The 23784-nt window shown below is 34.2% G+C and overlaps 1 protein-coding gene across 1 annotated transcript in view; it reads left to right on the top strand.

Moving 5' to 3' along the window:
* SREK1IP1 (SREK1 interacting protein 1) overlaps positions 1-23637 on the top strand; it is a 45155-nt gene extending 21518 nt beyond the window's left edge. Inside the window, exons 3-5 of the mRNA XM_011284065.4 lie at positions 153-296; positions 17930-18002; positions 20541-23637. Coding sequence (XP_011282367.3) covers positions 153-296; positions 17930-18002; positions 20541-20730 — 407 coding nt within the window. The 3' untranslated portion in view covers positions 20731-23637. The remainder of the gene's footprint in view (positions 1-152; positions 297-17929; positions 18003-20540) is intronic.
* Positions 23638-23784: the final 147 nt, after the last annotated feature.

Below are 23784 nucleotides of genomic sequence, written 5' to 3'. Positions count from 1 at the left end.
CACTGAATAAAAGTTGAAACTAAACATTATACTATTAAAATTGTAACTTGTTTAACCCTGAGGTAACAAAATAAAAATATATAATAAAAATATAATGAGTATCTTTAGGTATCTTTTATTTTGTCATTTACATTTTTGTTTGTTTTACTTAGCTGGTCATCTGACATTTGAATGCCGCAATTTTCTCCGAGTAGACCCCAAAAGGGACATAGTTTTGGATGTGAGCAGCACAAGTAGTGAAGAGAGTGATGAAGAGAATGAAGAACTGAATAAATTGCAGGCATTACAAGAAAAAAGTAAGTAATACTTTTCTTTCCCTACATCCTTTAAAAATGTTTCTAAATGTTCTGCTTTATTATGTAATGTTTATTTATTGTTCTGTTATACTTATCATTAAGATACCTTGTGTATATATGTAAGAGGCACTGCATGGGTAAGGATAGGCTTTGGATGTTGTAAGTACTTTGCCCCAAATCAAACAGCAGATCAGTGTTAGAACTAGGAGGCACATCAATTTCTCATTCCACAAAGCAGGTTTTGTTATTGTTGTTTTTCCATCACACTAAGATGTGTCACATGGTATAAAGAATCTGATTTAAGACTTGGTTTCTAGACCCATTTGGCCATTTTTTAGCAAGTGACTTTCAACAAGTTGTTTAACCCCTGTGAACCTTAATTTCCTTGTAGGATAACACAAAAGATCAATTTGTCAAATCACACTAATTCAAATCAGAGATATTAGCCAGTACCAAGCTTTACTAAGAATTTCAAGTACATAAATGATCATGAAGCATAGGGAAAACTGCAGAAAATCTAGGGCCACCAGCATAGCTCCCTGGGTATTTTCTTTCTTTCTCCTTCACAACCCATTCTGGCCAAGATTAACATGAGGTTTCTTCATTACACAAAAGAAAGTCATTTAATCATGAAACATGTCAATGTTATGTCCATATAGTTACATTTTCCAGTGAGCCATGCCGCATAAATCCATAGATTCCAGGATTATATATCATAAACTATCTTAGATCCAGTACATCATGGACATCGTTTATAAGTACATCATTTATAAGTAGTCTATAAATAAGGATTCTCTTGCCAACAACTTGATTGTGGACTTCTAGCTTTTAGAACTGTGAGAAAAAGCACAACCCTCCACCTTCCACCCCCAAAGGTATTCTCTAGCTAGCAAACACCATTAATTTGTTTCCAGGAGGTCTGTCATTAGCATGTTTACAAAGAGATTTGACCAAGTTACCTTCTTTTTTTGTTGGGGGCATGCTCCTCTCTCCTCACAGAAGGAGTAGATTGTATACCTGCTGTTTAATCATTTCTTTCCCATCTTGTATATAAAATGGCCTATCCTTGAAGTGGGGCTTTTAGGGATACTGTGTAATGCTGTATGTGGAAATACACCGTGGACTTCAAAATGATATATGGTAGATGTCACACAATCAAAATGCAGCTTGTTTGAATATGGCTTTAGGCATAGAATGAGAGATACAAAAAGTTAAAATCTTACTTTAGATTATCAGAGAACAATAAACAAAAAACACCTTAAAACTTCTTAAGCTTTCCATATTATATCTAGTGAAGGTAAATGAAAAGTCAAATGCCAGGGTACTAGGACAAGCTGAGAAGGCAGAAGAGGGAGAGTCTCAAAGAGGAACGCTAAGGCTGAGTATATACAGCTTCAAGTAAAAGTAGCTGCTTGAGTATATATACTTGATTTTATTCCCTACTGAAACACCACTGAAATGATAATGGAAGAATTAAAAAAAAAAACATAAATGCACAAAGACAAAATGAGGTAGGAAGCAATAGTAACACAGTTATGAAAAGCAGTTGGGTTTAGTGACAACGGACTGCGTACTTGAGAAAGTTCAGTCCTTTAATAATAGGAAATCTGAGGAGTAACCTGATAGTGCACATTTTAAAACTCCCAGACAACTTGATAATGAGTATCCTTAGGTACCTCTGTGAGGATGTCAGTAAAGCTAAAAACAGAGGAATTGGTTAAAAATCTGAAGTAATTCCCTTCAGTTACCTTTCCCTACTCTGTGAAGCCAGATGGCTTCCCTCCATTACCTCAGTAGGCTATTGCAGCTCTGTTTTCTAGACAGGTAAAACAAAGGGTCTTTAAACTGAGATATACCAAACACATATGAAAACAGTAAGTTGAAGGTGAGAACCTTCCAGCCATCTTCACCTGTTTGGTTCCCAGACGTGTATCACCCAGGCAGAAGATCGGAAGATCTATCTCTGGGAGATCTGACCAGTCTAAGAAAAAAGAAATAAAGATAATGACCAAAGACATGACATAGTCACATTATCAGTTAAGTTGAGATTTCCATGCTTTGCTTGCTCAAAGCTTCAGCTTTTTAGACAATCATCAAGCACTAAATATCCGAGGAAAGACTCTCAAGTGAAATATAGATACTAAAACCAACCAATGAACAAAAAAAGTCAGCTTGAAGGATACACAGGCTATGAAAGGAGAAAAAAACAGAAATCATTAATATCCAGTTTTATAGAAAGATAAGATATAGCACCCATGAAACAGAATAAGATACTATAAAAAGAACAAATCAGCAAAAGAACTTTTGGAAATTAAAAAAGAAGCAGACATAAAGAACTTAACAGAGATGGAAGATAAATCTAACAAGCAAAACAAGGGAAGGAAAAAAATAGTTAAGACAATTGAAGAATCAGTCTAGAAAATACTTCATTCACATGAGTCCCAGATAGAGAATACAGAAGGAATTTCCAGGAACTGAAGGACATTAGTTTCCAGATGAAAGGGTTCAACCAGTACTAAGCACAGAGTTAAAATTAGACTCACATAAAGGCACACTGTTACAAAATTTCATATCATAGGAAATGAGAATATAATTGAAATTTCCAGAGTCAAGGATAAAACAAGTCATAGGTAAAAAATCAGGAGTCAGAATAACTTTGTTCTTCTCTAAAGTGATACTGGAAGCTAGTAGATGTGGATAATGCTTTCAGATTTTTGAAGGAAAGTTGTATCCAAATTAGAATGATATACCCAACCAAATTATCAACCAAGTGTGGAATAGAATAAAGGCATTGGCAGACATTCAAAATGAAAAAAAAAAAAATTATCTCTCACATACCCTTTCTGAGAGCACTGATTCCAGAGGTTTCTACCAAAGTAAGGGAATATACCCTAAGAAAGAAGACTTTATAGGAAGTAGAGGAGATAGGAAGGGAGTCCCTAGGTCACTTGTAAAGGAGATCTCAGGAAGACAGGCACCAGGTATAGAGAGCAGGCTGAAGGAGCAAAGCTGAAGATTCTAGGAGAGAAAGCCCAAGATTGCCAATTCCACAAGGACAGTTCTACCCCATCCATCTACACTGCTGTGTCTAAAAACAAAAAACAAACAGAAACCGCCACCCCCCAAATCCCAAAACCAAACAAAAACAAAAACTTGAGAATTCGTAATACTCTTAGAAAACACATAATTTAAACCTAGTTTTACAGAAAAGGAACTGAAGACAGATGACTCCCAAGTGACTAACATCACAGTGAAGCCAGCACCGTGATCTGTGTTTCTTGCCTACTGGTCCTATACTGTTTACACTGTAGTGTGCTGCTCTCCTACCGTGGAGATTATCCAGTCTTTTGGTTCTTCACTTTTTTTTCCTTCACCATATGCATCTTGAAGGATAAAGTACACTGTCATCGTGAATAGAGGTTTATTCTAGAGGTGATTTTTCAATATGAACACCTGGGACAAATCTACCCTGGCAGGAAAGGGAGGGAGTTAACATCCCATAATCACCAGGAAGGGATAAAACTTCCTTATTCGAATCAGCTTTCCCTTACTTTCACGCTGAAAATGACTGACTCAATGTAGATTTTCTTTCTTAAAAAGGTACACTTGCCTATGGTCACTTAGAGGCTCAGAACTTGTTTCCCAGTATCATGACTCCCACTTAGGAGAGTGCTCATTCCTGTATATCATGCAGATTTCAGTAATAAAGTATTATAAAAGGGATCCAGGTGGCTCAGTCAGTTAAGTCCGACTTCAGCTCAGGTCATGATTTCACCATTCGTGAGTTCAAGCCCCACATTGGGCTCTGTGCTGACAGCTCAGAGCCTGGAGCCTGCTTCAGGTTCTGTGTCTTCCTCCCTCTGACCTTCCTCCATTCATGTTCCGTCTCTCTCTCTCTCTCTCTCTCTCTCTCTCTCAAAAATAAATAAACATTAAACATTTTTTAAGGGGATGCAAATTTATTTCATGGTTATCTAGTGGAAGCCCAGTGCCCCCCTGCCCCCAACTCCTGCCACTCAAATAAACAATAAATTGGTTCCTAAATACAGGGAAGAAGGGAGTGTAGAGGTTGTGGTTCTTAGTTCCATTGATAACTTTCTGTTACTGCTCAGGATGTCTGATGGGGTCAGGGTAAAACACTGACCTATTGATCGTGAGTTCTCATGCCATATCCTTTAGTACTCCTGAGGGTTCCTTGAATCCTGCCTTGGTTCTTCAAGGTGGGGAGCTCTTGTACCAACTATCTTGACTAAGTTTTGTGTGTGTGTGTGTGTGTGTGTGCTTTTTCTTTTTGTTTTTGTTTTTAATGATAATAAAAATAGTGAGCCAGGAGAAAGCTAAGAATTTTTAATGTGCTTACATTAATTAGTTGTTCTGCTTTCATGAAACAGAGACATAAAGGGGAGGAGAGATAAATGTCACCAAAAAATAAAACCCAAAATTTATTTTTGTATGTTATGTTCTTTTTTGCCTCTGTTTGTATTTATTTCTATTATATTGTATATTTTTCAATGCATTTTATATACTTAGGGAATTAAAAGAAAATAATCTTTCATTTAAAACAAAGAAAATAGTCTAAATGACAAATATATCAATTTTTTGACACAAATTAGAAAATGTGAGAGCAGGACTTGACATGGATGGGTACAATCATTGCAGTTTTATTATCATCAACAACCTGGAACCTGTACAGCGTTCTAAAATTGTGTTACCAGTGCTGTGAACAGGGAAAGATTGAACAATCAGTGTCTGATGAGGATTGTACAATCTTATTGACTCACAGTGTGTGTATGTGTATGTTTATGTGTGAAAATGCTTACTGTCTAGTGACACTACAATACTCTAGGAAACTTGTTAAGGTTTTATACTGTGTTTTAAACTTGCTGAGAAACTTTCCTTTGGAATTGTATATGATAGTAGCAAATATTTGAAGACCTGTTTATATTAGAATATACAGAAAGTCAAGGTAAATTTTTACTATTTACAAAGGACCCAAGAAGTTCAAGAGTATGGATTTTTTTTCTCATTCTATTTTACCTAGTGTTATTTAATATTAATTAGCTATTTACCTGTAATTAGGAGGTATTCCTCTACTCATACATCCCTTAATATTTTATGATATTCTTTTATTTCAGTCCAGAAAATAAATATATTTTGACAAATTTGGAGGTTTGAGGTTATTTTGATGGTTTGGTTTGGTTAAGAAAGTTTTATGAAAATAAATAAATAAATAAATAAATAAATAAATAAAAGTTTTATGTCATGGGTGCCTAGGTGTGGCTCAGTCGGTTGAGCATCCAACTTTGGCTCAGGTCATGATGTCACTGTTCCTGAGTTCAAGCCCCACGTTGAGCTCTCTGCTGTTAGTGCAAAACCTGCTTCAGACCCTCACACCCTCTCTCTCAAAAATAAATACACATGAAAAAAGTTTTATGTTAAATTCATACTTGATATCATTTAAAGATGGTTGATACTGAACACTGCCCAGGAAAAAATGCCAAAATGAGATATTTGCATATTACCATAATTGTATTTGTTATTTCCTTTAGTAACTGCTGGAATCAGATTCAAGTAAATGACTTACACTGGTGGTTTCAGGGTTCATAAAGATAAGGCTTACATGAATCCATGGGGTAATTGAAATAAACCTCTGTTTGGCTCAAAATGTACTTTTTATAAGAAAACTACAAAAGAGGGGCGCCTCGGTGGCGCAGTCGGTTAAGCGTCCGACTTCAGCCAGGTCACGATCTCGCGGTCCGTGAGTTCGAGCCCCGCGTCGGGCTCTGGGCTGATGGCTCAGAGCCTGGAGCCTGTTTCCGATTCTGTGTCTCCCTCTCTCCCTGCCCCTCCCCCGTTCATGCTCTGTCTCTCTCTGTCCCAAAAATAAATAAACGTTGAAAAAAAAAAAAGAAAACTACAAAAGATATTTGCAAAGTAGTTGATTAGAAGTCACAGCAGTGATTGGGAAATTTAGATGAATGGATCTAGGTTGGGAACTATCTAGTCAAGTATTTAAAAGCAGCTGGAGTAGCTACAAACCTGGTGACATGCAGACAAAAATCTGGTATCTGACACTGCAGGTACTACTGGACGGTTTTTTCTTATTATTACAGAGTTGTCTCTAAACACAGGATCATATCCTCCGACTTCTGTATGTCACACAAGAGACTGCCACTCTTGATGATCGTTAAAAAATTTAAGTGCTACGGAGGCTTTTGCCTTCAATTTTTTACTCCAGTGTTTGTATCTTTTACCAAGAAATTCCTGTTTTGCAGAAACTCAAATTCTTTTCCCTATGTCTGTGTACATTTCAATATCCTGTCTCAGAAAGACCTTCAATAAATAGAGGTGGAATAGTTTTAAGAATGGTAGTATAGAAACACTGAACTGTCTAAATCAAACTTTCATCTTCAGTGCTTGAATTCTCATACACTATTATCGTAAGCACTGCTAGTTCCTAAGGGTAGTAGCCAGGAAAAAAGATGTCTTAAATTCTGGGATTGTTTTGTTTTTATTAGAAGTAATTTCTCTATATAATCTAGTCAGTGGACTCCATATCCATCATTCCTAAATGGAAGAGGTTATTTTTCCCATAGCTACGTATTTGCTTTGTTTCTTATAACTTTGGGAAGGGGCATGTTTACAGTAGTCATTCTGAGCTTATTATAGCTACAAAAAAAAAAAAATCTCGAGCTAAAGCTAAAGTGACTAATATCAGATCAAGTCAATTTCAAAACAAAGAATGTTTCTAGAGATAAAGAGGGTTGCTTTAAAATGATAAAAGTGTTAATGAAGAGGACATATGAATACTAAGTGTTTATGAATACTAAGTGGTTATGCACCTAATAACAAATTTAAACTATATGAGACAAACCCTGATAGAACTACCACGGTAAATCCTTGTGGATAAACAAATTCACAATTACAGTTGTAGATGTCAGTCAGTATGCCTCTCTCAATAACTGATGGAACAGGTAGACAGTAAATCAGAAAGGATATAAGACTTGAATAACACTGTCAGCCAACTTGACCTTTTTAATGTTTATAGAACACCTCACCCAACAACTACAGAGTACACATTTTTTTCAGGTTCGCACAGAATGTCTAGCTAGATAGGCCTTATTCTGTGTTATAAAACAAGCCTTGATAGATTTTAAAGGGTTCACATTATGCAAAATATATTCTCTAGCCACAAGGAAATTAAATTAGAAATATAGTGACAGCTTCCTGGAAAATTCACTCAATATATGTAACCTAACACTTCTAAATAAACCACTGGGTCAAAGAAAAAATGCAAAAGGAAATTACAAAGTATTTTGAACTGAATGAATAAAAACACAATATTTATGGGATGCTCATAAAACAGTACCTAAAGGAAATTATAACACTAACTTCCTGTATTAGAAGGAAGAAATATCTCAAATTTATGACTTCACCTCTGCTTTAACACACTAGAAAAAGAAAAGTGAATGAAACTCAAAGTAAGCAGAAGAAAGATAATAAAAAAAGATTGGAGATGAAATCACTGAAATGGAAAATAGGAAAACAATAGAGAAAATTAGTAAAACCAAAAAAGCTGGTTCTTTGAGATCTATAAAATTAAAAAATTGCTATCCAAACTGATCAGGTAAAAATCAAAACAAAAAAAAAATCAAAACAAAAACAAACAAAAGAAACAAAAACAAAACAAAGAAACAATACCAGAAATGAAATAAGTGATAATACTACAGATTATACAGATATTCCCTTATTTTACATAAGGGAATATTGTGGAAAACCTTATGCCAATAAGTTGAACAACTTAGATAAAATAGAGAATTAGTTGAAACATACAAACTATAAAAACTCCCTCAAAAAATGAACTGAATAGCCTGCATCTATTAAAGAAGTTAAATGGTTAGCTTAAAAACTTTCAACAAAGCAAACTCCATAGCTGAATGACTTCTCTCCTAATTCTTCCAGATGTTGAAGGAGAAATAATGCCATTTCCTACATAAGATCTTAAAAATTGAATATGATGGAGAACTTTCCAACTCAATTTCTAAGACCAGCATTCCTCTAAGAAACTACAAGAAAAGTAGAGATTCCTATAAACACAGGCACAAACAGAATTTTAAGCAATTTTAGGCAATTAAAAGAACTTTAGCAAATCAAATCCAACAATATGTGAAAATGATAATATAACCAAGTGAAGTTTATCCCAATAGTATAAGATTTGTTTCACGTTCAAAAACAAGACAATGTAATTCATCATTTTTAACAGCTCTTTACAAAAGAACACGTAGATGATAATTACAGTATTTTAAATAATTCAAAGAAGTTCACTGTCTATTTCTGATAGTTTGATAGTAAACTAGGAAAAGAAGGGAACTTTATCAACTTCATAAAGGACATAAAAACAAAACAAAACAAAACAAAACTGGAAGATTACATAATACCTAATGGTAAAAGACTGAATGTTTCCATAACATAAGGAACAAAGCAAAGATGTCTTCTCTTCCCACTTCTACTCAACTTCACCACTTTGTGGTGAAGATTCTAGCCGCTACTCAACTTTGTGGTGAAGATTAAGCCAAGAAAAAGAAATCAAAGGCATCCAGATTGGAAAACAAAGAGTGAAAACTATTTGCAGATGACATAGTTGTCTAGGTAGAAATCCTGTGAAATCTACCAAAGAAAACTTCTGGAACCTAATAACCTAAGAATGAAGTTTAGCAAAGTTGTAGAATATAAGATCAATCAATGGGCAAAAAATCAATTGTATTTCTGTATTGTAACAATAAACAATCAGAAACTGAAATGTTAAAAATACCTTTTATAATAGCATTAAAAATATGAAATATTTAGGGATAAACTGACTAAAAGATGCACAAGACTGAAGCATATAAAACATTGCTGAGGGAAATTAATGAATGAATCAAAAGATATACCATATTCATGGAATAGAAGATTAAATATTTTTAAGATGTCATTTCTCCCCCCTTGATTTATAGATTCAAACTAAACACAATCAAAATTCTAGCAGGCTGTTTTAGAAACTGACAAGCCAATTTTATAATTTTACAAGCCAATGATAATATCTTCCAGAATTGTAGTATAGTATCACAACCAGGATTCTGACATTGGTAGAGTCAAGATACAGAATATTTGTATCACTCATATCGCCTTTTTAATCTTTATTTTTTATTTATTTTTTCATATTGCCTTTTTAAAAGCCACACCCACTTCTCTCTTGTCCTTACTACCTTCTTAATTTCTGGCAACCAAAAATTTGCCATTTCTGTAATATTGTAATTTCAAAAATGTTTTATGAATGGATTCATATAGTATATAATCTTTTTAGATTTTTTTAGCTAGCTGTAATTTTCTAGAGATTCACTGAGGTTGTTGCATATTTCAATAGTTTGTTTCTTTTAATTATCGAGTAGTGTTTTATCACATAGATATCCCATAGTTTGTTTAACTCTTCACCCACTGAAAGATATCTGACTTGTGTACCGTTAGGGGCTATTACAAATAAAGCTGCTATTAACAGGATTTGGGTGAACAGAAATCTTCATTTCTATGAAATGAATACCCAGAAGTACAATTGTTGGGTTTTATGGTATTTGTATCTTTAGTTTCTTAATAAACTGCCAGACTGTTTTTCAGAGTGGCTATACTATTTTACTTCCCTACCAAAAATGTATGAATGACCAGGTTTCTCTGCAGCCTCACCAGAATTTGATTTTTTTTTTTTTTTTTTTTTTTAAGCATTCTGATAGGGGCACCTGGGTGACTCAGTCAGTTAAGCATCCAACCTAGATTTTGGCTCAGGTCATGATCTCAGGGTTCTTGAGTTGGAGATCACGTCCGGCTCCATGCTGACAGCCCAGAGCCTGCTTGGGAGTCTTTCTCCCTCTCTGTCTGTCCCTCCCCTGTTCATGCTCTCCCCCCAGTAATAAATAAACTTAAAAAAAAAATTTTAGCATTCTGATAGGTGTGAAGTTATATCTCAATGTGATTTTAACTTACATTTCCCTGATTGCTAATGATGTTAAACATCATCTCATTACTGTTGAATCCTTTATGTACTCTAGATTCTAGTCCTTTGTTGGATATCTGGTTTGCAAATACTTTCTCTTAATATGTTGCTTATCTTTCCATCCTCTTAATAGGTCTTGAACAGTGTAATAGTTTTTAATTTTCATAAAGTCCAATTTCTCAGTTTTTCCTTTTTTAGATTACTTTTGGTGTCAAAGATAAGAACTCTTCCTATCTTTAGATCCCAAAGATGGTCCCCTTTACTTTTTTTTACAAGCTATCATACCACCCCCCAGGTAGTACATGTATGGTATTCCTTGGATACTCCCAGCTATCCCAAAAAAAGAAAGGACAAAAAACAAATGGTTAAACTGGTTAGACTCTCCACCAGTTTATAAGAAAAAGGCAATTCCATCAATAGCCTTAAATCCAGGAACTCCCTACTGTCTTAATGCTTTGCTAGAGAGAAAAACAACCTTAGTTTGACAATAGCTAGGCTTCCAGTAGTCTGTGAGTCTTTAGCATGTGAAAATCTTTTTGAAAACTTACCTTTTGACTCTACCTCCTCCAAGTCCATGGTATATAATAACCATTCATTCTTGACAACCCCAGTGCAGCTCTCTCTGCCCACGGTCCTGTCCCCATGCTTTAAAATCACCTTTTGCATTCTCCCCAAAAAGTTTTGTAGTCTTACATTTTCACATTAAGTCCGTGATTCATTTTGAGTTGATTTTTGTAGAAGATGAGATATTTAGGACAAGTTTTATTATTTTGCTTAAGATAAGCAATTATTAGGGCGCCTGGGTGGCTCGGTCGGTTAAGCGTCTAACTTCGGCTCAGGTCATGATCTCACGGTTTGTGAGCTCGAGCCCCACATCAGGCTCTGTGCTGTCAGTTCAGAGCCTGCAGCTTGCTTTGGATTCTGTGTCTCCCTCTCTGTCTCTGCCCCTCCCCCACTCTTGCTCTGTCTCTCTCTGTCTCTCAAAAAATGAATAAGCGTTTAAAAAAAAAAAAAAGCAATTATTCTAGCACTCTTTGTTGGAAGGCTATCTTTCCTCCATTGAATTGCTGTTGTACTTTTTCCAAAAACCAGGTGGTCATATTTGTGTGGGTTTGTTTCTGAGTTCTCTCTTCTGTTCCCTTGATCTATGTGTCTGTTCTTCCACCACCGCCAACAGTCTTGATTAATGGTAGCTATATAATATGTCCTGAAATTGAGTAGACTTATTCTTCCCACTTTATTCTTTTCCAGAAATATTTTAACTACTGTCTATTCTTCCCATATAGATTTTTAGAATAATTCTATGTCTAGAAAGAAATCTTGCTGAGATTTTGACACGAATGGCATTAAACATGTATATCAGTTTAGGGAGAATAGGTATCTTTACTATGTTGAGTCTCCAATCCAAGAACTTAGTCTGTCTCTCCATTTATGTAGGTCTTTGACTTGTTTACATAGATTACTCTGTGTAGTTTTTGTGAGAAATAAGCCCCCTGACCCAATCAAAGGAGGGATGCAGAGACTGAGCACAGTGAAGAGAGGCTTCTTCTTGCGAGAGTGGGTGCCTGGTGGACAGGCACAACTGGGCGGTTACAGCAGGCAATTTATCTCCTAAATGGTGTATTTTGAATTTTGTTTCTGTGTATTTATTACCAGTGTGTAGAAAGGCAATACCTTTGTGTCTATTTCTCTTATATCCTTGCTGAATTCAATTATTTCATTTTTTATAGATTCCTTGATGTTTTTTATGTAAACCATCATATCATCTACAAATGGGAATGGTTTTATTTTTCTCCTTTAATCAATAAGTCTTTATTTCTTGTTTTTTTTTTCTTTTGTTGTTTTATTGCCATACCTAAAACTTATAGTACTGTATTGAGAAAGAGTGGTGAGAGATGACTTTCTTACTGGATTCTAATCCTAGAGGGCAAAAGCACTTAAACTTTCACCATTAAGTGTAATATTAGTTGTAAGTTTTATGTAGTTGCCTTTTATCAAGTTGAGAAAGATTCTCTCTATTCCCATTTTTTTTTACAGTTTTTATTATAGAATGGTTGTCAGATTTTGCCAATTCTTCATTGATCAGTATGATATTATGATTTTTCCTTAGCTTGTTAATATGGTAGATTATATTAATTGATTTTTGAAAATTGAACCAGCCTTGTATCCATGAATTCTATTTGCTAATATTTTGTTAAGGATTTTTCCATCTGTATTCATGAAAGATGTTGGTCTGTAGTTTTCTTGCTTTGTACTATTTTAGTCTAATTTTGAAATCAGAGTAAGAGTTACATAGAGTATTGATAAAATTTCCTTCTCTTCTATTTTTGGATAAAATTGCATAAGATTTGTATGAAAGTAGTGTTTATTTTTCTTTAAATGTTTGGTAGAGTTCTTCAGTGAAGTTATCTGGGCTTGAAGATTTTTTTTAGAAGTTTTAAAGTTAGATATTCAATTTCCTCAATAGTTAAAGGGTTATTGAAATTATCTACTTCCGTTAGGTGAGTTGTGGCATTTTGTTTTTTGAGAAAGGGGTCCATACTATCCAAGTTGTCACATTTATTTTTGTAGGGTGTTCATAGCTTTCATTTATCTTTTTGATGTATATAGGGTCTGTAGTGGTAACCCTTTTTTCATTTCTGATATTGATGATTTGTGTCTTTTTTTCTTTCACATTTTTCCTAGAGATTTGTCAATTTTATTGAACCAGCTACTTGTTTCATTCTTTTTCTCTAATTTTTTTGTTCTGTTTTCAATTTTATTAATTCTTGTGCTTTATTATTTTTCTTCCTTGTACTTGCTTTGGATTTATTTAGCTTTTTCCCCCTAGGCTCTTGAGATCAAAGTTAAGATATAATCAATTTGAAACTTTTCTTCATTTCTATCCTAAGCATTTAGTGCTATAAATTTTCCTCACAGCACTGCTTTAGCTGTGTTACACAAATTTTAATATATATCAGTTTCATTCAGTTAAGTGTGTTTTGTTTTCCTTGAGACTTCCTCTTTGCCCAGTGGATTATTTAAAAGTGTTGTTTTGTTTCCAAACTGTTTAGATATTGCCCTGTTATCTGTTACTGATTTCTCATTTGATTCCATTAAGGACAGAGACATAACTCTGTATGAGTTCAGTTCTTTTAAGTTTGTTAAGATTTGTTTTATGACACAGGATATATTCTGTCTTGGTCTATGTTCTGTAGGTACTTGAAAAAAATGTGTATTCTACTCTTGTTGGGTAGAGTGATTTTAAATCTTGTTTAGATTCTATTGTTTGATGGTTGTGGAGTTCTTCTGCATTCTTGCTGACTTTATGTGTAGTATCTATTAATTGTTGAGAGAATTGTAGATTTGTCTGTTTCTCCTTTAAGGTCTCTCAGTTTTGCTTCATGTATTTTTTAGCTCTATTGTTTGGTGCATACACATTTAGGATATGTCTTATTGGTGAGTTGAAACTTTTATCATTATTTTGGCCCTTTCTCTCACTGGTAATTTTCTTTTTTCTGAAGTCTATTTTATCTGATCTTAATACAGTCACTCTAGCTTTCCTTTGATAATGCTTGTTTGGCATATCCATTTCTATCCTTTTATTTTCAGTGTGTCTATATCTTTTTCTTTGAAGTGGGAGTCTTGTAGGCAGTGTATAGGTGAATCATATTTTTCAATCAACTTTACCAACCACTTTCTTTTAATTGGTATTTTTTTACATTAATGTAATTTTTTATATGTTAGAGCTAATCCTACCACTTTTTATTTGTTTTCTGTTCACTCTGTTTTTCATTCTTCTTTTTTCATTCTTGTTTTTTTTTTCTCTGCCTTCCTGTGGATTACTACTTGAACATTTTTTAGTTTTATCTCTAGTGTCACTGGAACACCTATAGAATTGCATATAATTTTTCTGTAGTGTCAAAGACACATTGTGTCCATAGTGTTTTTTTTTTTAATTTTTCTATGATATTTTATATGGCCTTTTTAGTGGTTGCTCTAGGTATTAGATTATATATACATAATTTACCACAATCTACTGGTATTGTCTTTTTACCAGGACAAGCAAAGTAGAAACCATGCCTCCCTTTATGTCCCTTTACCCTCTTTCCTTTACAATACACTTGTCATAAATATATTCTCTACATACATTTAAAACCTCATGAAACAATTGTGTAGTTTTTGCTTCCACAATCAAACATAATTTAGGAACTCAAGAGAAGGAAAGCCTGTTGTACTCAGGTTTTTGCTTATTCTATTCTTTCTTCTTGATGTTCCAGTGTTCCTTCTTTTATCATTTCCTTTCCATTTAAGGAATTTTCTTTATCCATTCTTCTAGGATCTGTCTGCTGGTGATGAATCCTTTTACTTTTTCCTTATCTGAGAATGTCTTAATTTCTCCTTCATTCCTGAATAATATTTTTACTGGGTAGAGGATTCCAGGTTGACATTTCTTTCAGCATTTAAAAAATGGCCACTTCTTTCTGTCTTCCATGCTTTCTAATAAGAAATCTGCTTTCATTCTAATTGTTTCATTCATATAAGTAATACATTATTTTTCTCTGGCTGTTTTCAAGATTTTTTTTTCATTAGTTTTCAAAAGTTTAATTTTCATATCTCGATATGGATTTCAAGTACTTTTTAAGCCCCTCCTTCTTTATACTCTTTATGTCTCCAGTGACACAAATATTGTATCTTGTGTTACTATCCCACAGATCCCCAAGTCTCATTCATTTTCTTTAAATCTGTTTCTTCTCCATTTCTCAGATTGGGTGATTTCTATTGTTCTGTTTTCCCATTCAGTGATATTTCTATTCAGTGCTTTGCATTCTGCTATTGAGCCCATCCACTGAGTGTTTTAATTCCATTTATTGTCATTTTAGTTCTAAAATTTTTATTTGGTTCTTTGGATTTTGTCCCATTTTGGGGGGCTTTCATATTTTTTTCACTTCTTTCAAGCATTTTGTTTCTTAGAAACATTTTTATGATGACTATTTAAAATATTTTTTAGATTATTTCAAAAATAATCTCATTGTGGTGGTGGTATATTGATTGTTTCATTTTTCATTCAATTTAAGATCTCTGGACTTTGATGAGTTCTTTTCAACCAAAATTTGGACATGTTTATATTGTATTATGAAACGTTGGCTTTCCTTAAACCTTGTCTTTTATATGATTTTCTTTGGTACCACCCCAGAAGAGAAAGTGACTTTTTATTGCCAGGGGGAGACAGAGGTTCTGTTTCCCCACTTAGGTTCTGCCAACACTCAAAGTGGTCATGGCTTCTTGTTACTGCTGGGTGAGGGGATGAGTTCCAGCTCCCCATTGGTACCCATGGTGGGAGTGGTCTTGTTACTTACTACTGGGTGATGATGAGTGCCCCGACTTTCTTAGATATATTCTGACATCATTTCAGCATAGATGGGAGGGGTACCTCATTACTACTGGCTGGCAGCAGAAGTCAAGGCTTCCCAAGTGGTCTTTATTGACACTATTAGTGGAGATCTCTTTACTGGGTAGTGATAAAGGTCCTGGTTACCTACTTAGACTATTCATGCTGAGGAATTGGGAGATCTTATCACAGCTTGATAAGGGGGAATGTCTAGGTTCCTCACTCAGAGTCTGCTGACATGGGTGGGGGTTGTGCCAGTTTTTTCTGTGGTGTTCGGCTTGAGTAAGGGCAGTTGTTACCTACCACCTATCTGTCACTAGGCTGTCTGTTTTGGTCTTTAGGCTAGAGAAATCTTTTTATCTGTACCTGTATTGACATTGCCAAAGCTGCCAGCTTCTTCAGCTCCAAGTCTGGGCTAAAGGAAGCAAGAATTCCACAGAACTCACTCCCGTGTCTTTCTCTGGATTTCAAGATCCATAGCTAGTCTGTCTTGTTTCTACTTTAAAGTTGTTGTTGTTTTTAAGTTTACTTATTTATTTTGAGAGAGAGAGCACAAGCAGGGGAGGAGCAGAAAGAGAGAGAATCCCAAGCAGGCTTCGCACTGCTAGCTCATAGCCTGACAGGTGGCTCAAATCCATGAACTGTGAGATCATGACCTGAGCCGAATTCAAGAGTCGGGCACTCAACCGACTGATGCACCCAGGGACCCCTACTTTTCAGTTTTTATGTTTGTTTTTACAATGTCTGGTATTTTTAGTTGAACTTACTGGGAGAAATAGGAAAAGTATACTTGCTCCTCTTCCCAGAAGCAGAAGTCCAACTTACTTTTTTTCTGTGCAACTGATTTTTGACAAATATGAAATAAGTTGCAAAATATTATACATGCCACTGTATATGCCATATAAAATATCACTTATCCATCTTTCAAAAAAGAGAAAAACTTGGGACTTATTTGTAACTATTTTGTATAAGTGATTGTATGTGCATATTTGGTTGTATGGAGAGCAAGCTTAACAGAAAGCACACCAAATTGTGTATTTCAGAAACAAGTTAGAGAGTAGTATATATTCTTTCCTTCTAGGGTACCAATGACATAAATATTATTAGATTTCTTTACAGTCCTGTGATCTTAACATCCTAGAATACCATAATCCTCATTTTGTTTGAAAAAGAAAAATTTAAACACCTGTATTTGAGGGGTACCAGGTTAGCTCAGTCAGTATATCATGCAACTCTTGATCTCAGGGTTATGGGTTCAAGCCCCGTCAGGCTAGGCATGGAGCCTACTTAAAAAAAAAAAAAAAAAAAAAAAAAAAAAAAAAAAGGCTGTATTTGATTGTATTGTTTTGTTTTTTAAGACCTGAAATAGTACCCACCAAACTGTTGACATTGATTCAGTGTAGGAATTAGCAGTGGAGTACTTGAATTTTTTATTTAATGTACCTAGTAGTAGTTGAAATTTTTATAAAAAGCATGTAATATTTTTATAAGCTTCTCAATAAATAAAAATAATTAGTGGACCTTGAGGGTATTAAGCTAAGTGAGATAAGTCAGAGAAGGACAAGTACTATATGGTTTCACTTATATGTGAAATCTAAAAAAGAAACAAACACATAAAAAAGCCAAGCTCAGAGATAAAGGAAAAAGATTTGTGGTTGTTAGAGGCAGGTGATAGGGCTGGTCAAGGAGTACCGGGGTGCCTGGCTGGCTCAGTGGATAGAATATGGACACTTGATCTCATGGTTGTAGGTTTGAGTCTCATATTGGGTGGAGAGATTATTTAAAAACAAAATATTTAAAAAATAAATAAAAGAGGTACAAACTTCCAGTTATAAATAAGTCATGGGGTTGTAATGTATAGCGTGTTGACTGTAGTTAATAGTACTGCATTGTATGTTTGAAAGTTGCTAAGAGGGTAGATCCTAAAAGTCCTCATCACAAGAAAAAAATGTTGTTGGTATGTATGTAACATGGTGACAGATGTTAACTCGACTTACAGCAAATATTTTGGAATGTGTACAAATATCAAACCATTATGTTGTATGCCTGAAAATAAACAATGTTATATGTCAATGTATACCTCAATTTGAAAAACAAGAAAGGAGAAACTGTTACAAGAGAAGTGCAGTATCCTAATCAATAAAATTCATCAACCAGTAACCAAAGTGGAAAAACTGTATACATACCATATTAGTGTGCAGATTCATGGTGTCCTGATTCTTTCCCCTCAATACACAGGAGTAAATGAAGAAGAGGAGAAGAAAAAAGCAAAAAGCAAAGAGAAAATCAAGTTGAAAAAAAAAAGAAAAAGGTATTTTTTTAACATCATTGTTTTTTAAAAGCAGGACTGTGAATCCCAGATGGATTATAAAATTTAATATTTTGTGTGTAGTCCAGTTAATTTAACACTAATTCTTTCCTTAATGGGGATCAGATATTCAGTTGTTTCAGTAAAATAACAGTCCTTGAGGAATCAAAACTAAAGTCAATACTCAGCCACCTTGAATTTTTTTTCTTGGAGCAAATTAAGGTATAAATAAATAATAGCCCCCCTCCCCCTTCTTTTATATATTCTATTTGTGTTCTAGAATTTAGAGTTTAAAACATCAGCCACACTTTTAATTGGATGATGTCTAAATTCTTTACATATATATTTTGTCCTCATATGTATAAAGTTTGGACTTAAGTATTTGTATTCTCAAAATATCATTGCAGTGGCTACAAAGTTATTAATAGGATTTACGTACCCACTTATTCTAAAAATTCATTCAGGTCTTTCAGAACCCACATCAGCCACCAATGAATTTTTAGTATCAGCTCTTTTAATAACTAACCGGTTAAAGCAATTGATCACAAGAATTAAGAAGCAGCTTCTTTTATGGTTAACAAGTACAGTTTCATATATACTAGAATAAACATATATATACAGATATCTTTTAAGGTATTTGACAATAATAATGTTTGACTTGGACCCTAGTTCTCTAATAGAGTAAGTTCTGAAAATCAGGTGTTACTTCATAGAGCATTTAATACATACCTTTCAATACCTCAGCTACTTCATAATTTAGAAAAGCTCATTTTCTCTCAAGTGTTGGGAGTCAAATATTTAACATAAAAGCTAATAGGAAGATAGAGGTCAGTGTATTTTATAGTCGGACTAATGTATTGTTGAATCATTTGCATTAGCACAGCAAGGATTGTGTATAGGCAAAATGAAATTATCTGTTTTCTTCCAAATTCTAAGATACTTGTTTTATTGTAACAGATTATTTATTTGAGCCTCTCTACTTTGGGTCTCACAGACCTCAGACAGGGCCTGAAATTAAATGAACTTTTCTAGTCATACTCAGCAGAGATTTTGCCACCTTTTGGAGTTGTTATGTGCAAGTCTAACACCGGGCCTTAAAAATTAAAATCCAGGACCAAAAAGCCAAAGAAAAATGTACAAACAAGCTCTACTCAGAATCCAGAGGTCAAGCAGGGTCTTTAAAACAGGAAAACGGGCAAGAGTTGGCAATAACAGAGATGAAGAGGGAATAAGAGAATACATGAGAAAATAAGACCAGGAAACAGCCAGAAGTCTAAGTAAGACAAAATGGAGAAAGAAATACAGCATTACGGAAATGAGGGAAAACTCGGAGTTTCTAAACAAGAAATTCAATCAAGTAATTCATGAGAATCACTGACAGACACAGACTTGAAGTCTCATGCATTTATTTCTTGCTTACTGTAGGTCTGTGTCAGGTTTTCTTAGTTTGGCCTTTAACTTCTAACGGTTAGCTCACTACTACCTTTTTAGAAAGCTGTCTTTTTTGGGGCGCCTGAGTGACTCAGTCGGTTAAGCAACTGACTTCAGCTCAGGTCATGATCTTGCAGTTTGTGCGTTTGAGCCCCTCATTGGTCTCTGGGCTGACAGCTCAGAGCCTGGAACCTGCTTCCAATTCTGGGTCTCCCTCTTACTCTGCCACTCCCCTGCTCACGCTCTGTCTTTCAAAACTGAATAAACATTAAAAACAAAAAAAAAGTGTCTTTTTATTTTTTATTTTTAATTGACTCAGTTTCTGTCTTCTGACACATTTAGAGTTTGGGTGTGGGGAGATTGTTGTATACCTACTTATATAAGATCTTAAGAGATGGCTTTTCTGTTTTTTGTTACTTTTCTCTTTTTTAATACTAGAGGAAGGAATTGCGTAGTTTTTTTTCCAAATCTAGTATTAGAGGAATATTAGAAAAATAAAGAATAATGATAAATCATCTTCATTTACTTGTATGCATTTAAAACATCTCTTTTTGTAACTAGTGAAAATTACTTTGGAATGCAAGTGCTCATCTGTATCACTTGAACAGGAATTTAACAGAAGTCCTTTTATTTAGCTAATTTTCAGCTTTCACCCATTTTTACCAAGGTACAAATATAGCCCTTTTTACATAATTGCATCCTTTTTAGCTCTTTTAAGAGAATATGCTAACAAGTTATTGTGTATGTAAATGAATTGTATATATGATAAAGGCTTGGTAAATACCACTTTGTTTACCTTATAAGATTTTGAAGGGTACAACAGGATGAAAAGCTGAAAATCACAGAAAAATTATTGCATCCTTACTGAGTTTAAAACTTAATACTAGAGTTGAGCAAAATAGAGTTATTTGTTTTGTCAGCTTCTATGACCAAGGAGCAAAAATTCTGAAGTCTGTATTTTAAGAGAATACAAATATATAAAGCACATTTCGAGTTTCTTTGTTTATACCCCACTTTGCTCCAAGAATGATTTCAGGCAGTTAAATCCCATTTAAATTTAGCTATTAGCCATAAATGCAGTTATCAGTCAGTCTCTATTATTGCCCATAGGTCTTATTCATCCAGTTCCACTGAAGAGGACACTTCAAAACAAAAGAAACAAAAATATCAGAAGAAAGAAAAGAAAAAAGAAAAAAAGAATAAGTCAAAAAGGGGGAAACACCACAAAAAGGAAAAAAAGAAGAGAAAAAAGGAAAAGCATTCTTCCACCCCTAATCCTTCTGAGATCTGCAAAAAGTAACTGAATCTTCAGCCTAAGCCATTAAATTTTAAAATTTGGTTTTAGAAATTATTTGACCTTCCTTGGAATTTGCTATATAATCATGCTTTGCAATAAATCACAGCCTTTTCCATATAGACATTTTTTTCTTATATGGGACCATTGTCTTCTGGCAATAGATTTTTAATGTGCTGACTATAAAGTATTGAATCAGTCTTATTACTTGATAGCCACACCCCAAATATAGATATTTATACATACAAAACACATCATTTTTGGTATTCATGACTGTGTCTGACTAGTGTTGTTACTTTATAAGTTGACTGTAAATGGCTTTACTCCAGTCAACACAGGTAATCTACCTAGCAGTTAATGAGTATTGCTCAATCAAGTGTCCACCTTCCAGTGATAAAATGAGGTAGGGGATAATGCTTTGCTCTTGACTCTGAAAAATTTAATAGCTTTATTTCCTATGGTAATGTATAAAGATAGTGAAGTTTTTCACTGTCATTTTTAAATCTTGAAACTTTTTTGGATGTCATAGGAAATGAAGCTGCTTCACTGGTCTTAACTAGGACATTTTAAGCGAATGGTGTTGGCAAGAAGATAATGAAACTACTTATAAGGAAGTTTTACTGTTACATGAAGTGCAGAGTGTCTAGTACCTGCCTCCTCTGTTATTGTAACAATTAAAATTCTCTTCCTCTTTTAAAAAGACAAGTGTAGTCCAGCCTCTCAGAGTCTTGCAGAGATGATGCTGTGTTGGGTAGAATATTTAGGATAGACTCCTGGGTTGTTTTACAAATGTGCCATATTGGCATCTCTTAAAGTGATACCTCAAACACAGAACTTTTTAATTAGGAGGATGACAGCTAAGTCATTATTAGAACTGATTTTTATTGTATTCTGTATGTAAATTTTATGAAGCTTGTTTCTATGAGTAATGTGGAAATTTTTTATAAATGTGAACATATATATTTATTTGTCTAAAATAATTTGTAGTTTTGAAGCAGGTTTCACACTGAATTTATGGTTTCAAAAATGACCAGTTTGGGGTGTTTCTCTCTTTTACTTCATTCTTAGACCTTAAGAGCAGTGACAAAAATTTAGGGTTAAGAATTTTATTCTGTACTTTTTAAAATATAAGAGCCAGGGAGTTGCATCATGAAAGCCTTTATATAACAATGAAAATTTTATATGAGTAAGCATTTTCAAGCATATATCAGTAGATATAAATGTTTCTTACACTTAATTTCACAATGATCAGTGTTACTTACTTTGCTTAATATTTGGATATCCCTTACGCCCAGTGAGTTAAGCACTTAGCAGCATCAAACATCAATCACGTATCATGGCACAGCACCAAAGATTGCATGTACTCACTGTGGTGCAGTTATAAATTTTCAGATTACTAACCTACAGACATGGCTTCAGGCAAATTCATTATGGTGAAACCAGGTAAGTACATGTAACCTCACAAGCTGGAAAAATGTACTGATTCTTTCTTCATCCAGCTCCCCTTGCTCACATGACCTCACTCACACTGGGGGAGCTCACAGCTCCTCGTAATATCTGCTTACCATGCTGAGATCTAGGGAAGCTACACCCACATCCCTCTTCTAGCTTTATAGCTGAGGAAGCTTTCACTCTTCTAGCTTTTCCATCACCTAATTTCGTCATATGGCCTCTTCAGAAAGAAACTCTTCTGTTTAAATAGTTTAGTCAGGTGTTGAGAGAGAAACATAGAGTTATTAAGTTATTACATTTTTAACTGTTTGGCCTTTGCTGTATTTTCAGTATTTTTTTAGCTGTATTTTCTGAAAATACGGTTCTTTCATTATCATAATGAAAAAAATAAAAAACTTAAAAATGATAGGAAAATGCTGCATGCACAAGGATGGCCTCATCCCATTTTAACATGGTTAAAAATGCTAATAATTATAGTGAAACAAAAGTAATCTAAAGTTATTTGTGAGTTTTATTTCTGTTAATCGTAGAGATTATAAATTGGCTCATTAGATTTGTTTTCTGAATGGGAACACAATTGATAATGGTCCAAAAGAGTTACATAAAATTCAGCACCATTAACTAATACAGTGTGCAAATTAAAAAATTTTATTGCTCAGTAATTTTGTCCCCTAGATACATTCTTGGAATTATTCTTGAGTAAATTCCCCATAGTATGAGAATAGTTTATAAAACCTGTCATCTGAATAAAATTTATTTCTTTCTACTGGTTTTCTTGTAAAGTGATCTTGTTGGGATTGGATACAAATCTCACTAATAAATTTTAGGAGAAAATTAGTGAGATTTTCTATGAGGCAGTATGTACGTAGCAGAAGGAAAACTGAACTTAATAGTAAAAATCCAAAAAGTCCTGGCCTTTCTAACTACCTTCGTGACTTTCAACTAAATTATTTAGCTTCTCTGGGCCTTGGTGTATTTGATCTGTAATATATTATACCCAATTATCTCTGAGAACCCTTCCAGTCCTTAATGTATATGATTATCAATATGTTAGTATAATTCAAGTAATATTATTCATTTTAGAAATTGCTGTAGGTAGGCAGGTAGCATTCTGTATTGGTAAAGGTTGAATTTATTAATATACCTGTTAAACACATTCAACTTCTTTAAGCAGGTAATTGATATTTGGTTTACATTCTTAGCAACCAGTGTATGTCTTTTTCATCAGATGCATATAGATTTTATGTTTAGATTTGTATCTGTAACCTGATTGTCTAAATACTCAGGCTATTGCTTTTGGGCTGATGGATCCACTCCCCACAAAATTCCCTGTTTCTTTTCTCCGTATCCTCTTTTGACGAAAATCTCTCAGAGGTATCCCTAGTTCTTGCCCCTAATGTACATCTGTTCACATCTTTGGTTCTCTGAGGCCAAAACGTCAATAAATAAGGAATAAAACAATTTTATGTGTCTATATTTACGGTTCACTCTGTCTAAAATTATATAACCCTAGGTCACTTTCATTTTAACTAGATTGAAGAGTTATTAATAATGTTGATAAAAATGTCATTGCTTCCTTTCTTCAGCAAACATTGACTGAGTGCCTGG

Source organism: Felis catus, chromosome A1 (genome assembly GCF_018350175.1).
Source record: "Felis catus isolate Fca126 chromosome A1, F.catus_Fca126_mat1.0, whole genome shotgun sequence".
Classification (NCBI taxonomy): domain Eukaryota; kingdom Metazoa; phylum Chordata; class Mammalia; order Carnivora; family Felidae; genus Felis; species Felis catus.
Note: the sequence above shows the minus strand (reverse complement) of the source record. Positions and strands in the feature narration are given on the sequence as shown.